The sequence below is a fragment of the Papio anubis genome, chromosome 17 (assembly GCF_008728515.1).
Source record: "Papio anubis isolate 15944 chromosome 17, Panubis1.0, whole genome shotgun sequence".
NCBI classification, from domain to species: Eukaryota; Metazoa; Chordata; class Mammalia; order Primates; family Cercopithecidae; genus Papio; species Papio anubis.
Window position 1 is genome coordinate 68,068,784 of NC_044992.1, and position 21,589 is coordinate 68,090,372.

General features: G+C 55.6%; 2 protein-coding genes across 10 annotated transcripts in view; one reads left to right on the top strand and one right to left on the bottom strand.

The window, feature by feature from the left end:
* The first annotated feature begins 11,226 nt into the window (after positions 1–11,226).
* On the top strand, positions 11,227–15,419 carry AANAT (aralkylamine N-acetyltransferase). Its single transcript, XM_021928021.2, has 3 exons — positions 11,227–14,207; positions 14,472–14,626; positions 14,964–15,419. Exons 1-3 carry the CDS (start codon positions 14,054–14,056, stop codon positions 15,267–15,269), a joined length of 615 nt encoding a protein of 204 aa, XP_021783713.1. The 5' UTR covers positions 11,227–14,053; the 3' UTR covers positions 15,270–15,419.
* A 761-nt stretch (positions 15,420–16,180) lies between these two features.
* The window catches only part of RHBDF2 (rhomboid 5 homolog 2), a 30,311-nt gene continuing 24,902 nt past the window's right edge, over positions 16,181–21,589 (bottom strand). For 8 of the 9 annotated variants that reach the window (XM_031657791.1, XM_031657796.1, XM_031657793.1 and 5 more), the window contains 9 exons: positions 20,351–20,462; positions 20,046–20,120; positions 19,684–19,845; positions 19,328–19,437; positions 18,940–19,197; positions 18,544–18,619; positions 18,297–18,397; positions 17,978–18,131; positions 16,181–17,359 (listed from right to left, as the gene is read on the bottom strand). In XM_031657791.1, the coding sequence (XP_031513651.1) occupies positions 16,940–17,359; positions 17,978–18,131; positions 18,297–18,397; positions 18,544–18,619; positions 18,940–19,197; positions 19,328–19,437; positions 19,684–19,845; positions 20,046–20,120; positions 20,351–20,462 (1,468 nt within the window). In that variant the 3' untranslated portion in view covers positions 16,181–16,939. The remainder of the gene's footprint in view (positions 17,360–17,977; positions 18,132–18,296; positions 18,398–18,543; positions 18,620–18,939; positions 19,198–19,327; positions 19,438–19,683; positions 19,846–20,045; positions 20,121–20,350; positions 20,463–21,589) is intronic. The other variant, XM_021928018.2, reaches the window with a different exon arrangement.

The following is a 21,589-nucleotide window of genomic DNA, read 5'->3' on the forward strand; positions in this document are numbered from 1 at the left end:
GGAACCCCGCTCCAAAAAAAAAAAAAAAAAAAAACTGGCCTGGCCAACATGGCAAACCCCCATGTCTACTAAAAATACACAAATTAGCTGGGTATGGTGGCAGGCGCCTGTAATTCCAGCTACTTGGGAGGCTGAGACACGAGAATCACTTGAACCTGGGGCTTGGAGGTTGCAGTGAGCCTACATCACGCCACTGCACTCCAGCCTGGGCCACAGAGTGAGACTCCATCTCAAAAGAAAAAAAGTAACTCTAATTTAAGGTGTCACCTAAGTTTCAAAGGGTTTAGATACATTCTCAGAGGACAGATTTATAATAGATTGTTAAAGAAAACAAGATCTGGCCCTAACCCTTCTCAGTCAACATCACTTTTTCCACATTTTTCTACACGATCATTAATGAAAGACTAGTAAGTTGGATTGATATTACAGTATTTAGATTCTTCAAAGAAGGCAGAATCCCAGTTCTTCGGGTTGTTTACAGGATCCTGAAGATACAGAACTACATTCATAGAAAAGTTGGCTGGGCGTGGTGGCTCACACCTGTAATTCCAGCACTTTGGGAGGCTGAGGCAGATGGATCATTTGAGGTCAGCAGTTCAAGAGCACCCTGGCCAACGTGGTGAAACCCCGTCTCTACTAAAAACACAAAATTAACCAGGCGTGGTGGCGCATGCCTGTAGTCCCAGCTACTCGGGAGGCTGAGGCAGGAGAATCGCTCTAACCCGGGAGCAGGAGGTTACAGTGAGCCAAGAACACCACTGCATTCCAGCCTGGGTGACAGAGCGAGACTCTTTCTCAAAAAAAAAAAAAAAAAAAAAAAAAAGGGAGAAAAGTTAAAAGAACATGAACAAGGTCGGGCACAGTGGCTCATGCCTGTAATCCCAGCACGTTGGGAGGCCGAGGCGGGCGGATCACCTGAGATCGGGAGTTCCAGACCAGCCTAACCAACGTGGAGAAACCCCATCTCTACTAAAAATACAAAATTAGCCAGGCATGGTGGCCCATGCCTGTAATCCCAGCTACTCAGGAGGCTGAGGCAGGAGAATCACTTGAACCCGGGAGGCGGAGGTTGTGGTGAGCCGAGATTGAACCATTGAACTCCAGCCTGGGCAACAAGAGCAAAAATCCATGTCAGAGAAAAAAAAAAAAAAAAAAAAGAACATGCACAAAACAGATGGCAGCCTAAGTACTTAAGATGTCCTAATAGAGTATTGATGTAATATTGGGATCAGGGTGGTTGTCAATGGACCCAAATCTTAGAAAATTTATGTACTATGATACAGAACGAACAGGAGCTGAATGAGCTGAAGGGGAGTTAGGATATGATTTTGGGGCAAGACTGGGTTCTCAAATCATGGCCTTCCCATCCCAGACCACAATGGCAAATGGCCACCTGGAATCATTGCTGTAAGGACGCAGGTCCCTACTCCCTCTCCTGTAGAGACCTGGGGATTAAACAGCAGTAACATAGTAGCTTCTGTTCTGCCTCCCATGACCCTTTCAGCACTGTTTTCTTGCCACCTGATAATATAGCATTTATTTATTTATTTTTATTTATTTATTTTTTTTGAGAGAGAGTCTTGCTCTGTCGCCCAGCTGGAGTGCAGTAGCCTGATCTCGGCTCACTGCAAGCCCCACCTCCCAGGTTCATGCCATTCTCCTGCCTCAGCCTCTCAAGTATCTGGGACTACAGGCGCCCACCACCACGCCCAGCTAATTTTTTTGTATTTTTAGGAGAGACGGGGTTTCACCATGTTAGCCAGGATGGTCTTGATCTCCTGACCTTGTGATCCACCCGACTCGGCTTCCCAGAGTGCTGGGATTACAGGCGTGAACCACTGCGCCCGGCCAACATAGCATTTATTAAGCACATATTATTGACCAGGCATTGTACCAGGTACTTCCACGAACATTATCTCATCTGTTATCACAATCTTGGATATAGAGGGTTTTAACCTCATTTTACCAATGAAGAAACAGGGCCCAAGGAATTTGGTGCCTAAGGTAACAGGTAGTAACCTGGGGAGTCTCCCCACGCCAAGGGCAGGGGCTTCTCTAGTTACGCTGTTTCTTTAGGCTTCCCTCGGAAGAACGCCTGATCGTAGCAGGGAGTCCATGTGTCTATGTGTCCCACGGGGGGATGGGGCAGTGCAGACCTCAAATCCGCTTTTTTTTTTTCGTGGCAGAGTCTCACTGTGTCGCCCATGCTGAAGTGCAGTGGCGTGATCTTGACCCACTGCAACCTCCACCTCCTAGGTTCCAGCGATTCTCTTGCCTCAGCCTCCTGAGTAGCTAGGATTACAGGCGCCCACCACCATACCTGGCTATGGGTGTTACCATGTTGGCCAGGCTGGTCTCAAACTTCTGACCTCAAATGATCCTCCCGCCTTGCCCTCCCAAAGTGTTGGGATTACAGGCGTGAACCACCGTACCCGGTCTCAAATCTGCTTTTGATGTCAAAAAATCAAGTGAGTTTTGCATTGTACTCCGAAGTATGCCTATGTTTGTTGTTTTAATGTAAAAACTAATGCCTTTTTTTCCTGAATCATTGAGTAATATTGACACTCCTGGACGATGTGTTGTGTTTATTCTGCGGCTTCTTGTAATAATGGCTAATAATAGCTATCACTTATTGAGCTGTAACTTCATGCCAGGTACTCTACTAAGTGCTTTACATAGATTATCAGAACACTGCCAGGTTGTAGGTAAGAGTCCTTGATTTCACATGCCGATCTCTCCCTCACTAGACTAAACCCTTAAGCATGTGCACCATGTTGTATTTGTGTGTGTAACTCTGGTGCCTAGGACAGTGCCTGGCATAGGGATGTAGCTCAATAATGTGTCATATTAGGCTAGGCCCATACAGTGGTTCACGCCTGTAATCCCAGCATTTTGGGAAGCCAAAGCAGGTGCATCACCTGAGGTCAGGAGCTTGAGAACTGGCCGACATGGCAAAACCCCATCTCTACTAAATATACACAAATTAGCCAGGCTTGGTGGCATGCGCCTGAAATCCCAGCAACTCGGGAGGCTGAGGCTGGACAATTGCTTGAACCCAGGAGGTGGAGGTTTCAGTGAGCTAAGATTGTGCCTCTGCACTTCAGCCTGGGTGACAGAGCAAGACTCTGTCTTAAAAAAAAAAAAAAAGAAAATTATCGTATTAGTGAATGTCAAAGGCCTGAGAACCTGTACATCCATTCTGTCAGTTTCCTATCCTTTGTTCAACAAACACCCAAAAGTTGAAGAAGCTGGGACAGAGCTACCCTCTTTGGCTGCTCCAAATCCTTTCAAGTACCCCCAGTTTCAACTGCATCTGAGCCACTTTAGAGAATGAGACTCAGTAAATTCCTATCCATCCAATGGTGTCTTTCAGTGACCTCACTCAGACCCAAGATGCTCTGGATAAGGTTTGAGGCTTGTCTCCTTCCCAGACCCTGAGCCCCCAGCCACAGTCTCCATACACTCAGGCTGGCTAGCAGGGTAAGCGTGGACGGAAGCCGCTGCTTAGTTTTTATTTTCATCGTTGTTGAGGTGTAGGAAGGAGGAAAAAACTTGATTCCCTAATGAAGAAAGCCTCTCCAATCATGGCCCCATCACCCAGCCTTTCCTGGGAAATAGAGCTATTTCGTGGGAGAATTTCATTTATTTATAAATGTGCTTGCCAGAAAGTGAGCTGGTCTGGCCTCTCCCTTTGCTAAGTGGGGTGGGTGGTGTGCAGGAGGCGGCAGAGCCAGCAGCAGAATGAACTGATCTCAGCGAAGCAGGCCCTGTCTCGTCCCTATCTTAATCAGCCACTGGGGCACTTCTCTGGACCCACAAAGTGTGCTCAGGCCCAACACTGCCCTCTGTGGGAGCCTGCTTGGCCTCTCCATGGTTGTGCAAGTGATTTCAGCCTGGCCCAAAGAGCTCCTTCCACTCTGGAGCAGGTGTTTGGGGGTGCTAGGGAGCCTTAGGCACTGGAGACTTCAGCTGGAGGGTGGGGTGGGAGGTGAGCTGCCTTGGGAAGCCCCCCACAGCCTCATGTGGCTGGCTGAAGAAATGCCTCTGAGGCCCCAGCTGAATGCTGCTCAAGGCTTTTGGAGTTAAAAGGGCCCTTCTCGTTCCTGGAGCCTCACCTGCTCCTTGCACAGGTGCCCTGGGAGAACTGTGGGACTTGCCCAAGGTCACTCTGCAGTACAGTCAGGATCAGGACCCAGCCCAGCTGACCCTTGGCCATTCTGACTCCTACTGTGAGGGGAGGTTGCAATCCACTGGGCAAAACACTTTGTGCTGGGGCAACAGTGACAAGTTTGAGCAATAGTGACAGCCCAGGATCACCAGGCTCGTCCTGTTTCCCTCCTTCCTGAAGATACAGGGCGAGGCACAGTGAATCTGCTGGACCAGCTTCAAGAACAATATACCAGCCTATCCACTGCCACCTCCCACAGCTCCAGATTCGTAGGTGCTTCCTGGATGTAACCAGTCATAGATACAAAGTAGACTCATCATCTTTTCCTCAAATAGTTTCTTCTCCCAGAGTCCTCATCCTGATTGATGGCAGTGTCACCTACCTGGGTACTGAGCTGGCCACCTGAGGGTCAGCCCCTCACTCTTTTTTTTTTTTTTTTTTTTTCCGAGATGGAGTCTCGCTCTGTCACCCAGGCTGGAGTGCAGTGGCGCAATCTCGGCTCACTGTAAGCTCCACCTCCCGGGTTCACGCCATTCTCCTGCCTCAACCTCCCGAGTAGCTGGGACTACAGGCACCTGCCACCATGCCCAGCTAATTTTTTGTATTTTTAGTAGAGACGGGGTTTCACCGTGTTAGCCAGGATGGTCTCTATCTCCTGACCTCGTGATCCACCCACCTAGGCCTCCCAAAGTGCTGGGATTACAGGGGTGAGCCACTGCGCACGGCCGTCAGCCCTCACTCTTAAGCTCCACACACAATCAAAGCCTGGGTCTTGGCCCCTCAACTGCCTTTTCACACCCTTCCTGTCCAGAACTGCTCCACCAGGGGACACCTCCATGGAGGTGGGAGGTACAGTGGCTGAGAGTGAGCTTCCAGAGTCACAGGGACCTGGGTTTGAAGCTTGTGCTGCTACTGGTCACTATGTGACCTTGGGCAAGTTATTTCACCCTCTAAGCCTCAGTTTCCTTTCTGTAAGGTGGGAATAATAATAGTACCTACTTCATAGGACTGTGGAGACTGTAACTGACCAACTGAATATAACGTGCTTTGCCCAGTGACTGCACGATGGCAGGCCTGATAACGTTAGCTTTTGTTACAAATTCATCTCTATCTCTTGCCTAGACCTCGGCTGTAGTCCCCTCACCAAGCCCCAGGCTGTCTAATCTATCTGCTGCCTTGTTCCCAGGGTGATTGAAAATGCAAACATGGTCATTGGACTCTTGGCTTTATTTCTTTCTGTGGCTCCCCAGGGTCCACACAAGAAGGCATGTGGCCTTTCATAAGCTGATCTGATCCTTCCAAACCTCCTACCCTCTGCATCCAGCATGGAGTGCTCTGTGCTCCAGCCTCAGGATCTTTTTTTTTTCTTTTTTTTTTTTTTTAGACAGAGTCTCTCTCTGTTGCTCAGGCTTGAGTGTCCTGGCAGGATCCTGGCTCACTGTAACCTCCGCATCCTGGGTTCAAGAGATTCTCGTGCCTCAGCCTTCTGAATAGCTGGGATTACAAACGCCCACCACTACACCTGGGTAATTTTGATGCCTCCATTCCAGAATGGTCTGGAAGGTTTCTGAGGTAAGCTTATCTAATACGGCAGATATTGAGCCCCAAATAAGGCAGGGTCCCACTCATCCCTAAGTGCCACCCTCCTCAACAGAAGACTATGGGCCAGACGTGGTGGCTCACACCTATAATCCCAGCAATTTGGGAGGCTGAGTTGGGGTGGATCGTTTGAGGTCAGGAGTTTGAGACCAGCCTGGCCAACATGGTGAAACCCCGTCTCTACTAAAAATACAAAAAATAGCCAGGCGTGGTGGCATGCACCTGTAATCCCAGTTACTCAGGAGACTGAGGCAGGAGAATTGCTTGAACCAGGAGGCAGGGGTTGCAGTGAAGCGAGATCACGCCACTGCACTCCAGCCTGGGCGACAGAGTGAGACTCCATCTCAAACAAAACGAAACAAACAAACAAAAAAACCAGGAGACTCTGCCCCTAGCTGATAGGCACCTGCTCTGTGGGTGGCACAATGCCACATTCTCAACCCAGTCTCTGTTTTCCAGGGGTGCATAAGCCTCTTGCGGGGACAGGTGTGTAGTGGATGCTGTAGTGTACCTCCCCATCCCCTTCCTCTCCAAACACTGCCCTTGGCTGAAAGAAGATGCCTCCCCCATCCACTGACTATCTATAAGGGGCACAAAGCCTGGCCAACATGGTGAAACCTCGTCTCTACTAAAAATGCAAAAGTTAGCCAGGTGTAGTGGTGGGCACCTGTAATCCCAGCTACTTGGGAGACTGAGGCAGAATTACTTGAACCCGGGAAGCAGAGTTTGGTGAACTGAGATTGTGCCATTGCACTCCAGCCTGGGTGAGAGAGCAAGCCTCCATCAAAAAATAAAGAAAGAAAGAGAGAAAGAGAGAAGAAGGAAGGAAGGAAGGAAGGAAGGAAAGAAAGGGAAGGGAAGGCAGGAGAAAGAAAGAAAGAGAGAAAAAAATAAATCAGCGGTGGGTGCAGCATCTCAGATGTCTGACAGGTACAGGGATGGAGTAAGTGTAAGGACTGGGGGACTGGACGGTTGTTGCGGCAGTCAGTGCAGGGGAGAAAGACAGTCAGAGGCTGGGGGTGAAGAATCACTGCTTGAAGGCAAAGTGGAAAAGCAGAGGGCCTCCTTGGCAGCATGTAAAGAAACTCACCTCCTGAAGTTAAGGAACAGAGAAAAGTCAGCGTGGCAGAGCCTGAGAGCAGGTTGAATTCCTAACCTTAATGAGTCAGCTATACAGAGGAGGCCCCTGGGGAGAAGTGGGAGACATCCAGGGACAGAAATTAGTGCCCCTCCTTCCTTGGGGACAATGCCTCTTCCTCAGGAGACAGGTACTATCCCCTCCCCAACCCTGAGTACACACTGCACCTCCTCTTCTTGCACTAGGCCAGTAACTAGGGCTAAATTGCAACCTCATCCACTGGTGAAGTGCTGGGTCGGCTGAGGGAGGAAGGAGGCTCTGTCCTGAAGGAGCTGCAGGTCCCAGCCAGAGCCAGGAGAGTGGGGACTGGAATCAGAGAATGCTGGCTGGGCCAAGGGGGTCAGAGCATAAAGTTGGATAACGAACATGTGTTGGTGTGGGAGCTCTTTTCCCTGTTACAGAATTTATCACCCTGGCAAGGACCCTGGTACTTGGAAGCTTGGAGAAAGTGATTCAGGGCTCTTACTCGCAGTGGGCAGGATGGCTGACGGCTCCCAGCTGGGTTCTCCTGCAACTGCCCTCAGTGAAGCAAGCTGCTTCACCCAAGGTTGATGCAGGACAAAGAGGTAGGTCCAGAAGGGCTTCCCAGGTCTGAGGCTCCTCAGGGGATGGGCCAAGGCCTCGGTTACAGCTGCACCATCACAGCTCAGCTTCCACTGCCCAGCCGTCTGCCCTGCTCCACGACAGGGGTTGCTCATGAGACCTCTCCCCAGTAAACTTCCCGCACACAGCTCTCCATCTCTCATCCCCCGGGGAGCCTGCCACGTGGTAGGACTCAGGCTGGAAAGGTAAAGGCGTAAAGGCAAGATGTGCTCAGTGCCAGGTCTGTGGGGCGGACCTTAAGTGCAGGGGAGGAGTTGAGAGAGAAAGTGACCATCAAAACCACCAGAAAATGCAGCCACTGCACAAGAGCCTGAAGAGAGGGCTGTGCTTCCTGCACGCTGGGCCTCTCAACTGCTCTGCATGGAAAACTGGGGTCTCAGAGGCATCGTCAAGGTGTCCCTGGGACATGGCCATGGGGCCCACTCCTTGGTCTGCCCCAAATGGGCTCCCTTCAGTCCCTTCAGTCTGGAAGTCAAACTGGGCAGCTGACACACGGAGGGGAGGGGGTGTGTCCCCATGCCGGAAGCTCTCAGATTCCAGGTCTGGGGCTTCTGCACTGGGCCCGGCGGGATGCTCACTGCCCCTGCACCAGGCTCTCCGGGTGCATCAGCAGCTGTGGCAGGCTCGGCGCCCGGGATGGGGTGGGGTCTGTGGGGAGGTCTTCTCCAACCCCCGGCTGTGGCGACGGGTCAGTGTGCCTTTATTCAATGGCCTCTGCCCTCCACCTCTCATTGTCACCATTAGGGCCACTCCTCTGCATATGGCCTCTCCACCCATTTCTCCCTTCTGGAAGGACTCCTTTTTTTTTTTTTTTTTTTTTTCCCTGAGATACAGTCTCGCTCTGTGGCCCAGGTTGGAGTGCAGTGGTGCAATCTTGGCTCACTGCAAACTCTGCCTCCCAGGTTCCAGCAATTCTCTTGCCTCAGCCTCCCGAGTAGCTGGGATTACAGGCACCCACCACCACACCCAGCTAATTTTTGTATTTTTAGTAGAGACAGGGTTTCACCATGTTGGCCAGACTGGTATTGAACTCCTGACCTCAAGCTATCCACCCACCTCAGCCTCCCAAAGTGCTGGGATTACAGGTGTGAGCCGCCGTGCCTGGTCTTTTCTGGAAGGATTCTTAAAGGTCATCAGAGCCTCCCTGTTGGCAGAATCTGAGATCTGTTCTCCATTCTTTGTGGCATTTCAGGCTCTAACTGCCCCATTTCTTGGACATTCTCCCCTGGGTTCTTCCCTTCTTATGACTTCACCTGTGTTCCTGTTAATAACTCCTTTCCCTGCTAACAGTGGTCATCCCGAAAGCTTGGTTCTCAGCTTTCCTGTGGTGACGCACATCCCCTCAGAACCTTCTTTTACTGCCATGACATCAGTTATCCACTGAATAACTGTCGTCATCATCCTCGCCACATCTGATTAGGAGTGGGATGGGGGCTCTGATGGGTCAGAAGTGCGGCTCTGCCAGGGCAGGTGGGGAGTTAGGTAGCATGGCCCCTGGGAGTTCTCTGTGCCCTGGACAACCCATCTCCAAACTGCTATAGAATATTCTGGAGTCCTGCCTGGGCGCAGTGGCTCACACCTGTAATCCCAGCACTTTGAGAGGCTGAGGCAAGTGGATCACCTGAGATCAGGAGTTCAAGACCAGCCTGACCAACACAGTAAAAGTCCATCTCTAGGAAAAATACAGAAAGTTAGCCAGGCGTGGTGGTGTGTGCCTGTAATCCCAGCTACTTGGGAGGCTAAGGCAGGAGAATTGCTTGAACCTGGGAAGTGGAGCTTGCAGTGAGCCGAGATCGCGCCACTGCACTCCAGCCTGGGCCACACAGCAAGACTCTGTCTCAAAAAAAAAAAAAAGACTATTCTGGAGTCTCGAAGTGGAAGCCCAGTCACAGACCATGATTTTCATGGGACCAAAGAGCCCCTTGGCAGAAAACTGAACCCCATCTGGCATCTGAAATGTGTAAACCTGTCTGGGAGACCAAAAGAGGCCAGGCTGGGCGGAGAGACAGAGGGACCCCTGAGGGGAGCCATCATGGGTGAGGCAGGGTGGCATGGTACCCACTGGGAAGGGAGTGGGGGTGGGGGAGTCGTGGATACAGGACTTTCTTTTTTTTTTTTTTTTTTTTTTTTGAGACGGAGTCTCGCGCTGTGTCACCCAGGCTGGAGTGCAGTGGCGCGATCTCGGCTCACTGCAAGCTCCGCCTCCCAGGTTCAGGCCATTCTCCTGCCTCAGCCTCCGAGTAGCTAGGACTACAGGCGCCCGCCACCACGCCCGGCTAGTTTTTTGTATTTTTAGTAGAGACGGGGTTTCACCATGTTAGCCAGGATGGTCTCGATCTCCTGACCTCGTGATCCGCCCGCCTCGGCCTCCCAAAGTGCTGGGATTACAGGCTTGAGCCACCGCGCCCGGCCGGTACAGGACTTTCAAGTGAGTTGCTGCTGGAAGAAGAGGCCGGGCACAAAAAACCTCGGCCTCCCAAGGTGCTGGGTTTACAAGCATGAGCCACCATGTCCAGCCATTTCTGTGGTTTAAAGTCATCCAGTTTGTGTTACAGCACCCGTGGGAAACATACAGATGCCATCTTCTCCCTGTCTGTATCTACATTTTTTTTTTTTTGAGATGACAGTTTCACTCTTGTTGCCCAGGCTGGAGTGCGATGGCGTGATCTTGGCTCACTGCAACCTCCGCCTCCCTGATTCAAGCGATTCTCCTGCCTCAGCTTCCCAAGTGGCTGGGATTACAAGCACCCACCACCACACCCGGCTAATTTTTTGTATTTTCAGTAGAGACGGAGTTTCACCATATTGGCCAGGCTGGTCTCGAACTCTTGACCTCAGGTGATCCACCCACCTCGGCCTTCCAAAGTGCTGGGATTACAGGCGTGAGCCACGGCGCCCAGCCTTGCCCATCAGGTTAGGTGTTTATCAGCTGTCTAGAGTGACTGAACAGGTATGACTTGGGGGGCAAAGGACACATTCTCGCCTCCATCCCCAAGATCCACCTGAGAGGCAGTCACCAGAGACATTGCCAGTGCTCTGACTGCAGAAGCAGGACAAGACTCGGCCAGTGTCCCTGGTGTGAGGATGACCTTGGAGGTGCTTCTTTTTAGAGCCCACCTGAGGTCAGGAGTTGTTGTTTTTTTTTTCTCGAGACAACATCTTGCTCAGTCACCCAGGCTGGAGTGCAGGGGCGTATCACTGCAGCCTCAACCACCTAGGCTCAAGTGATCTTCCCACCTCAGCCTCCCAAGTAGTTGGGGCTACAGGTGTGTGCCACCATACTTGGCTGATTTTTAAATTTTTTGTAGAGATGGGGGTCTTGCTATATTGCCTAGGCTGGTCTCAAACTCCTGGGCTCAAGTGATCCTCCTGCCTTGGCCTCCCAAAGTGCTGGGATTACAGGTGTGAGCCACTATGCCCAGGCCCAGGGATCTCTTTCTGTCTGTACCCATCACCCTGTGGGCCCCTCACCCTCCTAATTTTTCTTCTCATTGGTGGCGGCATGTGGTTTTCTTCCTGTTGACTAGGACAAAGGTCCCAGCGATCACCCTGCCCTCCCTTTCTGTCCCCTCTCCTGTCCCACAAGGGTTTGAACTTCTCCGTTTCACCACGTTTAACATACCGCCTCATCTTTAAAAAAATTTATTTGTATTTGTATTTTTCTGAGACAGGGTCTCGCTCTGTTGCCCAGGCTGGAGTGCAGTGGCGCAGTCTTGGCTCACTGCAGCCTTGACCTCTCCGGCTCAAGCCATCCTCTCACCTCTGTCTCCCAAAGTGCTGGGATTACAGGGGTGAGCCACTATGCCTGGCTTACTGCTTCATCCTGTTCCCTGAGGTTCTAGACCTCTAGGGTGTTGTCCAGAAAGAACAGGGCGATGTGGAAGTCAGCAAAGAGAGAGGCCGATTGAACAGCAGGCTCTTCTCAGGCATTGCCAAGTGGCTGTGATTAGGATTGGCCACCAGGGGGTGCCATGGAGCCACAGAGTCTATGAAGGGAGAGAAGAGGCCTTTTGGGGAACTCTGGATTGAAGGTGGGGATGCCCAGCTGAGGTCTTGGACATGATCACCCTGCCAAACCGAGCCCAAGGAGGTTTCTGGTCGGTCCTGAGAGGTCTGTCGAGGGTCCCTTCTAGCAGGCAGGTGGGCCTCAGAGAGCCGAGAAGGGCCCTGGGAGAAGGCGACCCAGAGACAGGAGGAGTGCAGGTGGTGGGTGGGCGGGGGCACTGGGATGGGGTCACTCCACGGTCAGAGGCTGTGTCCCAAACCGTGTGGGTAGGAACAGGAGCTTCCTCTGCGGGGGTTTGAAAGAGTGCACCTGTGAGGACACTGAAACCCAGCAGGAGAATCATGAAGACAGGAACCAGGAGTCTCATTGTGAGATGCAGTGAGTCCCACCAGCGCAGCAGTGGCTGTGCATGTCAGGAGGTTCTGCCCCTCCCACTTCACTTGTTGGATGGCTCTGAGCAGGTTACTGAACCTATCTGTGCCTCGGTTTCCTTCTCTATAACATATGGTTAATACTCATTTGACCGGGCTTCCGTGTGGATTAAAGGAGACACGTATCCAGGGCCCAGCACGTAGCAAGTGCTGTAAGCAGTGGCGCTCACAGGCTGCCAGGACAGGAAGGACCCTCAGAGGTCTGTCCCAAACTGTGGGTAGGAGCGAAAGCTTCCTCTGTGGGGGGTCAAAAGAGTGCACCTGTGAGACGCAACCTTCAGAACCCCCAGGAGCCTGAGACGGACAGGGGATCTGCACTGCTGGATGGGGCGGAGAGGCAGGCGCTGGCACGGCAGGGGCCTGGGGGGTTGGGCAGGTGCCGGTGAGAGAAAAGCTAAGGGGCGCAGGATGGGGTGTGAGCTGGAGGGCAGGGGGTAGTCAGGGCTGACTGGGAGAGGGGCCTGCATCCCGAGGGAACGCCAGCACCAGGTGCCAAGGCCGGGGCAGCCATGGGAATGGGTGGAACCAAGGTCAATGGCAGTCAGAGAGCTTTGTAGTTGAGATGTTTGGTAGAGCAACCTCCTGAATATTTAAGTAAACTTGAAGTAGAACATACTTAAAGTGCACAAATTGGTAGCTTGAATTCCCACCCCCTCTCCCACATAAGAGGTGGGCTTGTCCAAGACTCCAAGGGACAGAGGGGGAAATCGCTGGTGCCCAGCCAGTCAGTGACAGAGCAGGGATTAGAGCTGGACCCCTGAGGCTAAGCCCCATGCTTTCTTCCCCAAACCCTGGGGCCTCAGTCAGCCTCTGGTAATCCCTTCTGTGCCCAGGGCACCAGAGCTGACATTTCCCTTCAGCAAGGCAGGGGCAGAGGCTGCCAGAGCCCTGCTGGCGTCATCCTGCCTGGGATAGCTTGAGAGGTGGGGTGGGGGGGATTAGAAACCTCTGAGAACAGCACCACAGGCTGCCCTGGTAACATCTGCTACTACAGCTTTGCAGCCAGGAGTCCTGGATTTTCCTGGTTCCTGTGCCCGCGGACAGGTCCCCAGGGCCACTGGCTTTGTGGAGGGAACACGGTGCCCTCTCCACAGCCCAGGTAGGTGGAGCCCCAGCTCCTGGCTCTCAGCCTTCAGGAACAGGAGCTTCCCTGCTTGGAGCTTCTAGACATGGAGGGAAACATGGAAGTCATGGAGTTTATTAAGTGTCTTGGAAGGTGGAGGGAGGGATGGCCTCCTCTAAGAACTGCAAATTTGCAGGGTGTCTTGGGAGACAAGAGTGCCCAGAGACGCATGTCCGATGAGCTGGACGTGTGGGGCAGGGGGTATCCTATGCATCCTCCTTGCCTGCTCCTCCCCATCCCCCAGGCCCTCTGCAGCCCCCGGCTACCTCTAACCTCCCCACCCCCCACCACAAATCCTGCATATGTGTGGCCCAGTCTGAGGCCATCTGGATAGAAATAGAGGCTCCCTAAGGGAGCCTTGATTAAGGGGCTTTTTCTCTAGGACCAAGGGCTGAGACTACCTAAAAAGCTCTCCGCCACAGGATCTTGCATCCAGAAAACCAGAAGCCTCCCTCTGGGGAGGTAAGATAAACCACATGAATGGTGGTGTGGGGGACCCGGGGGCCCACCCACTGCACAGTTGCATTAGATGTGGTCAGTGGAGGGTCAGGAGTCCTGCCTCCCTGCTGTGGGCAGCAGGGTTGGGGTGCCCCAGGCTCCACTGAGCCCTGCTCATCCCTGCCACCATCTCTGGGGCTCAGAAGCACCCAGAAGGCACCCCGAGACCAGTGTCTGCAGGTCTGCAAGGGGACAAATCTCCAGGGATCCTTCTGGCTGCGAGGGAAAGGTGGGGAGACAGTGCCAATGTTTGTAGTGCCTGGTAACAGCCTTGAAGACCAGGTACCCGGGGAATGTGCCCATTGATTTGGGGGCTGGCTCCACCCCAGTTCCTGCTATAAAAGAGGCCAGATGCACAGTGTGGGGCCAGACTCCCTGGAGATGACTTCTGCCCCTTGCTGTTCTCCAACAGGTGCTGGGAGGCCCTCCGTGGCTTAGGAGGCCACTTCCAAAGGTGGGGTGCCCCAGGGAGGCACCAGTGGCCAGGATGTCCACGCAGAGCACCCACCCCCCGAAACCCGAGGCCCCGCGTCTGCCGCCTGCGATCTCGAGCTGTCAGCGGCGCCACACACTCCCTGCCAGCGAGTTTCGCTGCCTCACCCCGGAGGACGCCGTCAGCGCCTTTGAGATCGAGCGTGAAGGTGAGTGGCCCCGCACAGGGTCAGAGGGAAGCTCCACTCCGGTCCAGTTATCCTGTGGGGAGGAGACCCTTGAGTCTCCTGTCTTGGAGGCTGGGTCCCAGACTATCAGACCATGTGTGCGCTCAAGAAAGTGGAGGAAACAGCAGCCCTAAACCCCATTTTCTTGGGGGGGAATGGGGCATTTGAGTAGACACTCGGGGTGCAGCAGACAGTGGACGTGAGGCACAGCGACTACCAGTTGCCCACCTGAGCCTCCTGCCACAGCCTTCATCTCCGTCCTGGGTGTCTGCCCCCTGTACCTGGATGAGATCCGGCACTTCCTGACCCTGTGTCCGGAGCTGTCCCTGGGCTGGTTCGAGGAGGGCTGCCTTGTGGCCTTCATCATCGGCTCACTCTGGGACAAGGACAGACTCATGCAGGTGAGGACGGGGCTGTGACGCCCAGCTCCAGGGAGGCCTCTGAAGACAGAGGTCAGCCAGACGGTGGGGAGGGGAGCCCAGGGGCTGGGATTTCTTCCTCCAGAACTGGAGAGATGAGTATAGGCCACAGCCCCCTCCCAGGGCAAGACGTTCTGGGTTTTCAAGTTTTCTCCATGGGGATGGGGGTATGGCGCAAAATTTGGGGCCCTCCTTGGCTGGGGCGGAAGCCCTGACCACAGGCACCGAGGGGACACCTGCTCCCTGCCTGGGTCGGTGGCTGGGGAGGAGCACGCATCAGCAGAAGTGACCTGGGCTCTCGTCCCTTGCTCACCTCCAGGAGTCACTGACGATGCACAGGCCTGGGGGCCACATAGCCCACCTGCACGTGCTGGCTGTGCACTGCGCCTTCCGGCAGCAGGGCAGGGGCCCCATCCTGCTGTGGCGCTACCTGCACCACCTGGGCAGCCAGCCGGCCGTGCACCGGGCCGCGCTCATGTGCGAGGACGCGCTGGTACCCTTCTATGAGAGGTTCGGCTTCCACGCTATGGGCCCCTGCGCCATCACCGTGGGCTCCCTCAGCTTCACGGAGCTCCACTGCTCCCTGCAGGGCCACCCCTTCCTGCGCAGGAACAGCGGCTGCTGAACTGGGCTGCCCACCTGGCTGCCAACGTGATCCCCGTCTCTGCCCTGGGCCCCTTAGCTCAGCTGAGCATGGAGACAGCAGTTTCCAGAGTGGAGAGAGCAGGGCTAAATAAAGAGGAGATGGGGTGGCTTCTCACAGCCCGAGCCGGAGTGGTGTGTCCTGTCTGTTCCCACGAGGCCTCTGGACCTCCTGTGTTCTGAACTCTGTACCTGAGACTGGGCTGGGTTGGTAAGTGGGGACAATGGGAGGCACTGTGGGTTCCCTGGCTCCTTTCCTCCTCCTGGCAGGTGGGCAAAGGCACCAAGGCAGCATCCTGACAGGAGCCCATTGCTCAAGGGGGGTCCTTATTCTCCCCAGCCTCGTGGATGCCCCTTCTCACCCTTAGCCACTGGAATGGGGGATAGTGGGGAGCAGGATGGGGCAGAGGCGGGAGGCCTGTGCTGTGGAGGCAGCTTGGGGCAGGGAAGCTGCTGCAGGGCCCTCTGCCCATGGTAATCAAGTGGTCACACCCTGTGCCGCTCCTCAGTGTGGTGGGTGAGGCACCGGTACAGGGAGTGGACTCGTCCCCAGGTGGGGTAACAGGACAAGTGCTGTGCCTTCTCCTCAGCGCCATCCCCATCAGGGCAGGCCACCCTGGGCCCAGGCAGCCCCCTCCCTGCCCTGGAGCCAAGGCAGAGCAGGTGGGAGTGGGAACCCCAGGGACCTAAGGATTCAACCCAGCCGTCCCAAGTGGACCCCTGGGGTCTCCACGTGACCCCAGTCTGCTTTCTGACCCAACTAAATCACCAAGATGCTCCACAAGTTTTCTGCTGTCCACTGGGCCAAACCGCTGTCTCTGAGCTGCTGATGGCTGACCCCTCACCCCCAAATCTTAGTTTCATGCGACCTGAGGTCTCCATTGAAGACAATACTGCCATAAAGAATATTATTTAATCCATGAGACATCATCCGTACAAAGTTAGCGTTACTTTTTAAAATGAAGACCATGATATAAACTGGTAAAAAATGGGCCTGATGCACCTCGAGTACCCCGCTGGGAGCAGGCCCTAGGGTGGCTCCGCCCAGTCTCATTCTACCTGAGGTCTGCTTGTGTCTCCTCGCTTGTTCTCTGCCCCCAGACCATGGCCAAAGCCTTTCCCACATTGTCCCATCTGAGAGCCTTATGGATCTCCCCTCCCCGCCAGCTCCCCGCCAGCTCACAGGGCAGAGGTAGGAGGAGAAACAGTAAGGGGCATGGTGGGCACCCAGCGCTTGGGGCAACTGAGGGCACAGCCACATCCCCAGCGAGGGCACACTCCAGTAGCAGTGGGGGAGAAGGCACCAGCAGAGACAGCGCTGAGGACCCGGGGAAGAAAAGGACCCGGCCCCAGGAGGTGGTCCCAGCAGGGAACGGGATGTTAGGACCTGGAACCCAAGGCTCAGAGAGGCAGGTGCCTTGGGTGTGCCCGAGCTTAGGCCAGGATCACACAGGCCTCACGCCCCCGAAAAATCCCACCTTCATCAACCATCTCATGTGAAGTCAGCCTCGCCTGGCAGGGCGGGACCCGGTTCCAGAGCCGGGCCCTGTCTTGGGTCTCTGGCTCTCTGGCACGCAGGGCGCTCTGCAGAGGGCAGCCCTCGCAGGCAGACCCTGTGCCAGCAGTGCTGAGGGGCAGCGTGTGGCCCAGTGGTCAGTGCAGCACCTGGTCCAGCTCGTACTTCTCACAGAAGCGGCTGGTGAAGGGGAAGCAGGTGAGGTGCTCGATCCAGGGCCAGTTAATGGGGTAGATGTACAGCCAGAGCACGAGGGCGGCGAAGAGGCCGGCAAAGGCCAGCAGCGACACCAGGATGAGTGCCCGCTTGCGGTACTTGTCGCTGGTGCCAAAGGTGATGTAGGGCAGGAAGGCGAAGGCCAGCAGCAGGCCACTGAGGAAGCCGAAGATGTGGGCAATGTTGTCGATCCAGGGCAGGAGGCCACAGATGAACAGGAAGAGCACAATGGCCGAGAGGTTGAGGAAGGCCTTCCAGGGCCTCTCCAGCAGCGGCCAGCTCTGGAAGAGCTCCACAAAGAGGCAGGCGAGGAGGCCGAACTGTGAGCCGGCCGGGCCCACCTGGGGTGGGGCAGGGGAGACGCGGCTTCAGGCATCGGGTGGGCGGCCTGGGCCGGGCCTGCACCCTGGGTCACCCCATCCATCAGCTCCTCCCTGGCAGGCAAGGCTGAGCGGCGGGGGGTCAGCTGGAGCTGCTGGACCAAAGCTGGGCCTGCTCCACCCATTCTTTCAGCAAACACTGAGTGCCTACTGTGTACGTGCCTGGTGTGGGTCCACAGGAGTAAGCAAGACAGACAAGCCTGTTCCAGGCCGCACACGGTGGGGAGAGGACGGACACTGAACAAGCTAGATCAGTCAGGTGGAACTGATCAGACTGCTGACGGCGCATGAGGCCATTTCCTACCGCTCGACCTAGATACCTGGCATACTGTCAGGCAGTGGGCACGGTTATTAAGATAAATGAGGTGGCAGAGGGACAGGGTGACTCAAGAGCATCACTCTTCCCTCTTGCTGGGATTAAGAGACCAGCCAGTAAGCCCCCAGCTTAGCTGTCCATCCTCTGTGGAGCCCAGCACAGGAGGGGCCCCGTGTCCCTCTGGCAGATCCCAGGTGGGTGGAACAGAAGCAGCAGGGGTGGCCCCCTGTGTGCAGAAGGGGTCCCGTCCTCCACATCCTTACCTCTGCCCGGTATGGGAGGAAGATGGCACTGGCGAGGTTGCCTGTGATGCCGCTGAGGATGAAGATGATGGCGATACGGTGCCAGCCGGCCAGCTTCTCCAGGTCCCTCAGGATGGTCATTTGAAAGACCACAGACACGAGGCAGTGCACCACGCTGGGGGAGGGACACACCAGGCAGCAGCCTTCAGCCAGGCACTTCAGGAGCAGTAGGCTTCGGCGGGTTGGGCCGGCCATGCCCTGGCCCAGGAACCTTTCCCTGGGGGTCCAGCTGGGCAGCCATCACAGGGGTCGGGTTCGGGGGCAGTGAGGAACCTCTTACCCAGCGTGTAGGAAGAGAGACAGCCAGAGCCTGTAGAACTGATCTGGGACCTCAGGATTGAGGAAGGGCAGCAGCCCACACACCTTGTCCAAGCAGTGCACCTGGGGGTGGGCATACAGTGCTCAGCGCCCCAGAAGCAGGCTGAGTCTGAGGTCCCGACATGGGAGGGAGTGTGTGAGCCCCAGCCCCAGCAGGCTTCCATGCCCATCGTTCTCTTCTCCACTACCCCAGGCCTGCCTCGCCTCACCTGGGAGCAGAGCGTTGCTTCTTCATGGAAATAGCCGTGCATGAATTCACAGTATTCCCGGGTGGTGATCTCACAGCTGGGGTGGGGTGGTGAGGCAAGAGGTGACATCAGGGTGCCAAATAACCGCTGCCCACCTCGCCCAGAGCCCAGCACCTGGCTACAGCAGGCATCGCTGGCAGGAAGGGGGATGCCCCTTCCAGAGCCTTCCACTCTGGAGCAAGCTCCCTTCCTCCAGCTCACACCATGGGTAGCCCCAGAGCAGGGGAGGGAAGGACAGTCATCGGAGGGCATCAGCCCAGCGGCTGTAGGTGGTGACGGTGGAAGAGCAGAGGGCCCACAGGAAGCCGCAGCTCAGGGGGCGGTGGGATGGCTGAGGCCAGGGCCCAGGTCGCTCACCTGCCCTTGGTGCCAATGCAGCAGGGGCGGCCCTTGATCTCGCAGTCCATGTGCAGGAAGCCTGTGTGGTTACTCCTGGCCTGCTCTGTGCAGATCTGCCAGGAGGGGCACCGGCAGGGGGGTGGGCTGTGCAGCAGGCAGGTCCCCCGTCCCTGACCTTCCCAGACCACTCCCCGCCGGGGACACTCACTCACCGGCCACTTAGTGATGTCATCGGGCCAGATGTGGGCACCGCTAGAGGCTGGCTCCTCACAGGTCCTGGAGATAGGGTTCAGATTGGGCTGTGGCACACCCAGCCTGCCACGTCCACCTACTCACCTCCCTGTGGGTGACTCAGATGGCTTGGCTATGCCTGACCCTCAGGTCCAGCAGAGGCTCCAGGCCCTACCTGGGGTCCTGGTGGCAGACAGCCCCCGAAGTCCGCTTCTGGCCCAGATCAGACTTGTCCATGGGCGGCCCAGTGTCATCCTGCCACTTGACAAAAGTGGCCAAAGTCTCCTGGAGGACAGAAGAGGACTGGTCGGTCATGCCGGGGCCAGGTCACCCCCACTGGAGTGGGCAAGGACAGAGGCTTTTCCCATCTCCCCAGGGCTCAGTCTCATCTTGGGGGGGGTCTGGGAAGGATGGGGCGGGAAGGAGGGAATGTGGTCACTGCCCTTGAAGGGCCCGTCCACCAGGCCAGGGCAAGTGGAGTTAGTCTGGGACCAGGGTCTGGCAGGGGAGGGAGGGAGGGCCTGCCCCCACCGAGCAGTCCTTCCGCTGGGTCTGGATGCAGCCCGAGTGGTCGTTCTGGACGCAGCAGCCTGAGTCTCGCTCCAGGTCTCGCTCCCGCAGCACCAGCTGCTCGATCTGCCGGTCCTTCCGGATGCAAGGCGAGAACTTGGCCCCCAGGTGGATCAGGTCAATCTGGGGAAGGGAAAGGGAGGGGAAGGAGAGAGTGAGTTTGAGCCCCAGACCTGGAAAGGGTCCATCACTCCACCTCTGCCCCGCAGAGTCTCCCCTTGATGAGGGGCCTGCGGGTAGGTGAGGAGCCCACCTGCCCAGCTGGGGGTGACAGAGCACAGGGACTCCTGGCTCAGATGATGTCCCCCAGCCTGGGCCCTCACCGAGCTGGGGCCGATCCAGAAGTTCTCCTGCTGGATGTACTTCACGCTCTCGTACACACCTTTGTTCCGCAGCACCTGTCACGGAGGTAGTGCAGAGGAGGCCTCAGAACAGTGTGAGCCCTGGGCATAGGGGACTGCGGCAGCTGTCCCCAGGGAAGAGCCTCCAGGAAGGGGCCAGGCTATGGCGAGCCTGAGCACCGCCCTGCTGGGCCCAGATTGTTGCGGTGGGAGGGATTAGGTACCCACGATGCTGAGGCCTCCTGGGGGAGGCTGGGATCCCCAGCATGGAGCCCGACCCGACTCACCAGCTGGGTGGTGACATGCTGGGCAAAGCCCACGGGTGCGATGCCATACGTGCAAATCACCAGCAGCGTGATGATGACATGGACGAAGGTCAGCCAGTAGGTGAAGTAGGGCCTGTGCAGAGAGGCCTCAGGTCAGCCGAGCCGAGCTCCTATTCCAACCCCCAGTCCCAGCCACGGGGCCACCCTGGCCCAGTCGCATGGCTCGCCTGGGCTCCCTGCTCTGCCCTGTCAACTCATCTCAAACCAGAACAACTTTTAAGATGAGCCTCCAAGCATCTCTCTCCTGGCTTAAAACCCTTTGATAGCTTTCCACTGGCCTTGAGACAAATTCCAAAATCACCCCCATACTGGCTGTAAAGCTTTGCCTGCCCGACCACCTCTCTGGTCTCTTTGCCTGCATTTCCTGGGAGGCACTTTGCCCTTGCAGCCCCGGGGCCTTTCCACAGGATACCAGTTTGTCCTGACCGCACCCCCTCCCCACCAGCTGTTCACTCTCCCTCTCTGTCCTCCTCCGGGACACCCACCACACCTTTCATTGCTTGTTATTTTATATACATATATATAGATAGATAGAGAGAGAGAGAGAAAGAGAGAGAGAGAGAGAAAAACGGAGTGTCCCTCTGTCACCCAGGCTGGAGTGCAGTGGCATGATCTCGGCTCACTGCAAGCTCCGCCTCCTGGGTTCAAGCGATTCTCCTGCCTCAGCCTCCTGAGTAGCTGGGATTACAGGCTCCCACCATACCCGGCTAACTTTTTTTTGTCTTTTTAGTAGAGACTGAGTTTCACTGTGTTGGCCAGGTTGGTCTCGAACTCTTGACCTCCTCAGGTGATTGGTCCACCTAGGCCTCCCAAAGTGCTGGGATTACAGGTGTGAGCCACCGCGCCTGGCCATTGCTTGTTTTCTTTTTCTTTTTCTTTTTTATTTTTTTTTGAGACGGAGTCTCGCTCTGTCGCCCAGGCTGGAGTGCAGTGGCGCGATCTCGGCTCACTGCAAGCTCCGCCTGCCGGGTTCCCGCCATTCTCCTGCCTCAGCCTCCCAAGTAGCTGGGACTACAGGCGCCGCCACCTCGCCCGGCTAGTTTTTTGTATTTTTTCGTAGAGATGGGGTTTCACCGTGTTAGCCAGGATGGTCTCGATCTCTTGACCTCGTGATCCACCCGTCTCGGCCTCCCAAAGTGCTGGGATTACAGGCTTGAGCCACCGTGCCCGGCCCTTGTTTCCTTTTTCTTTCTTTCTTTT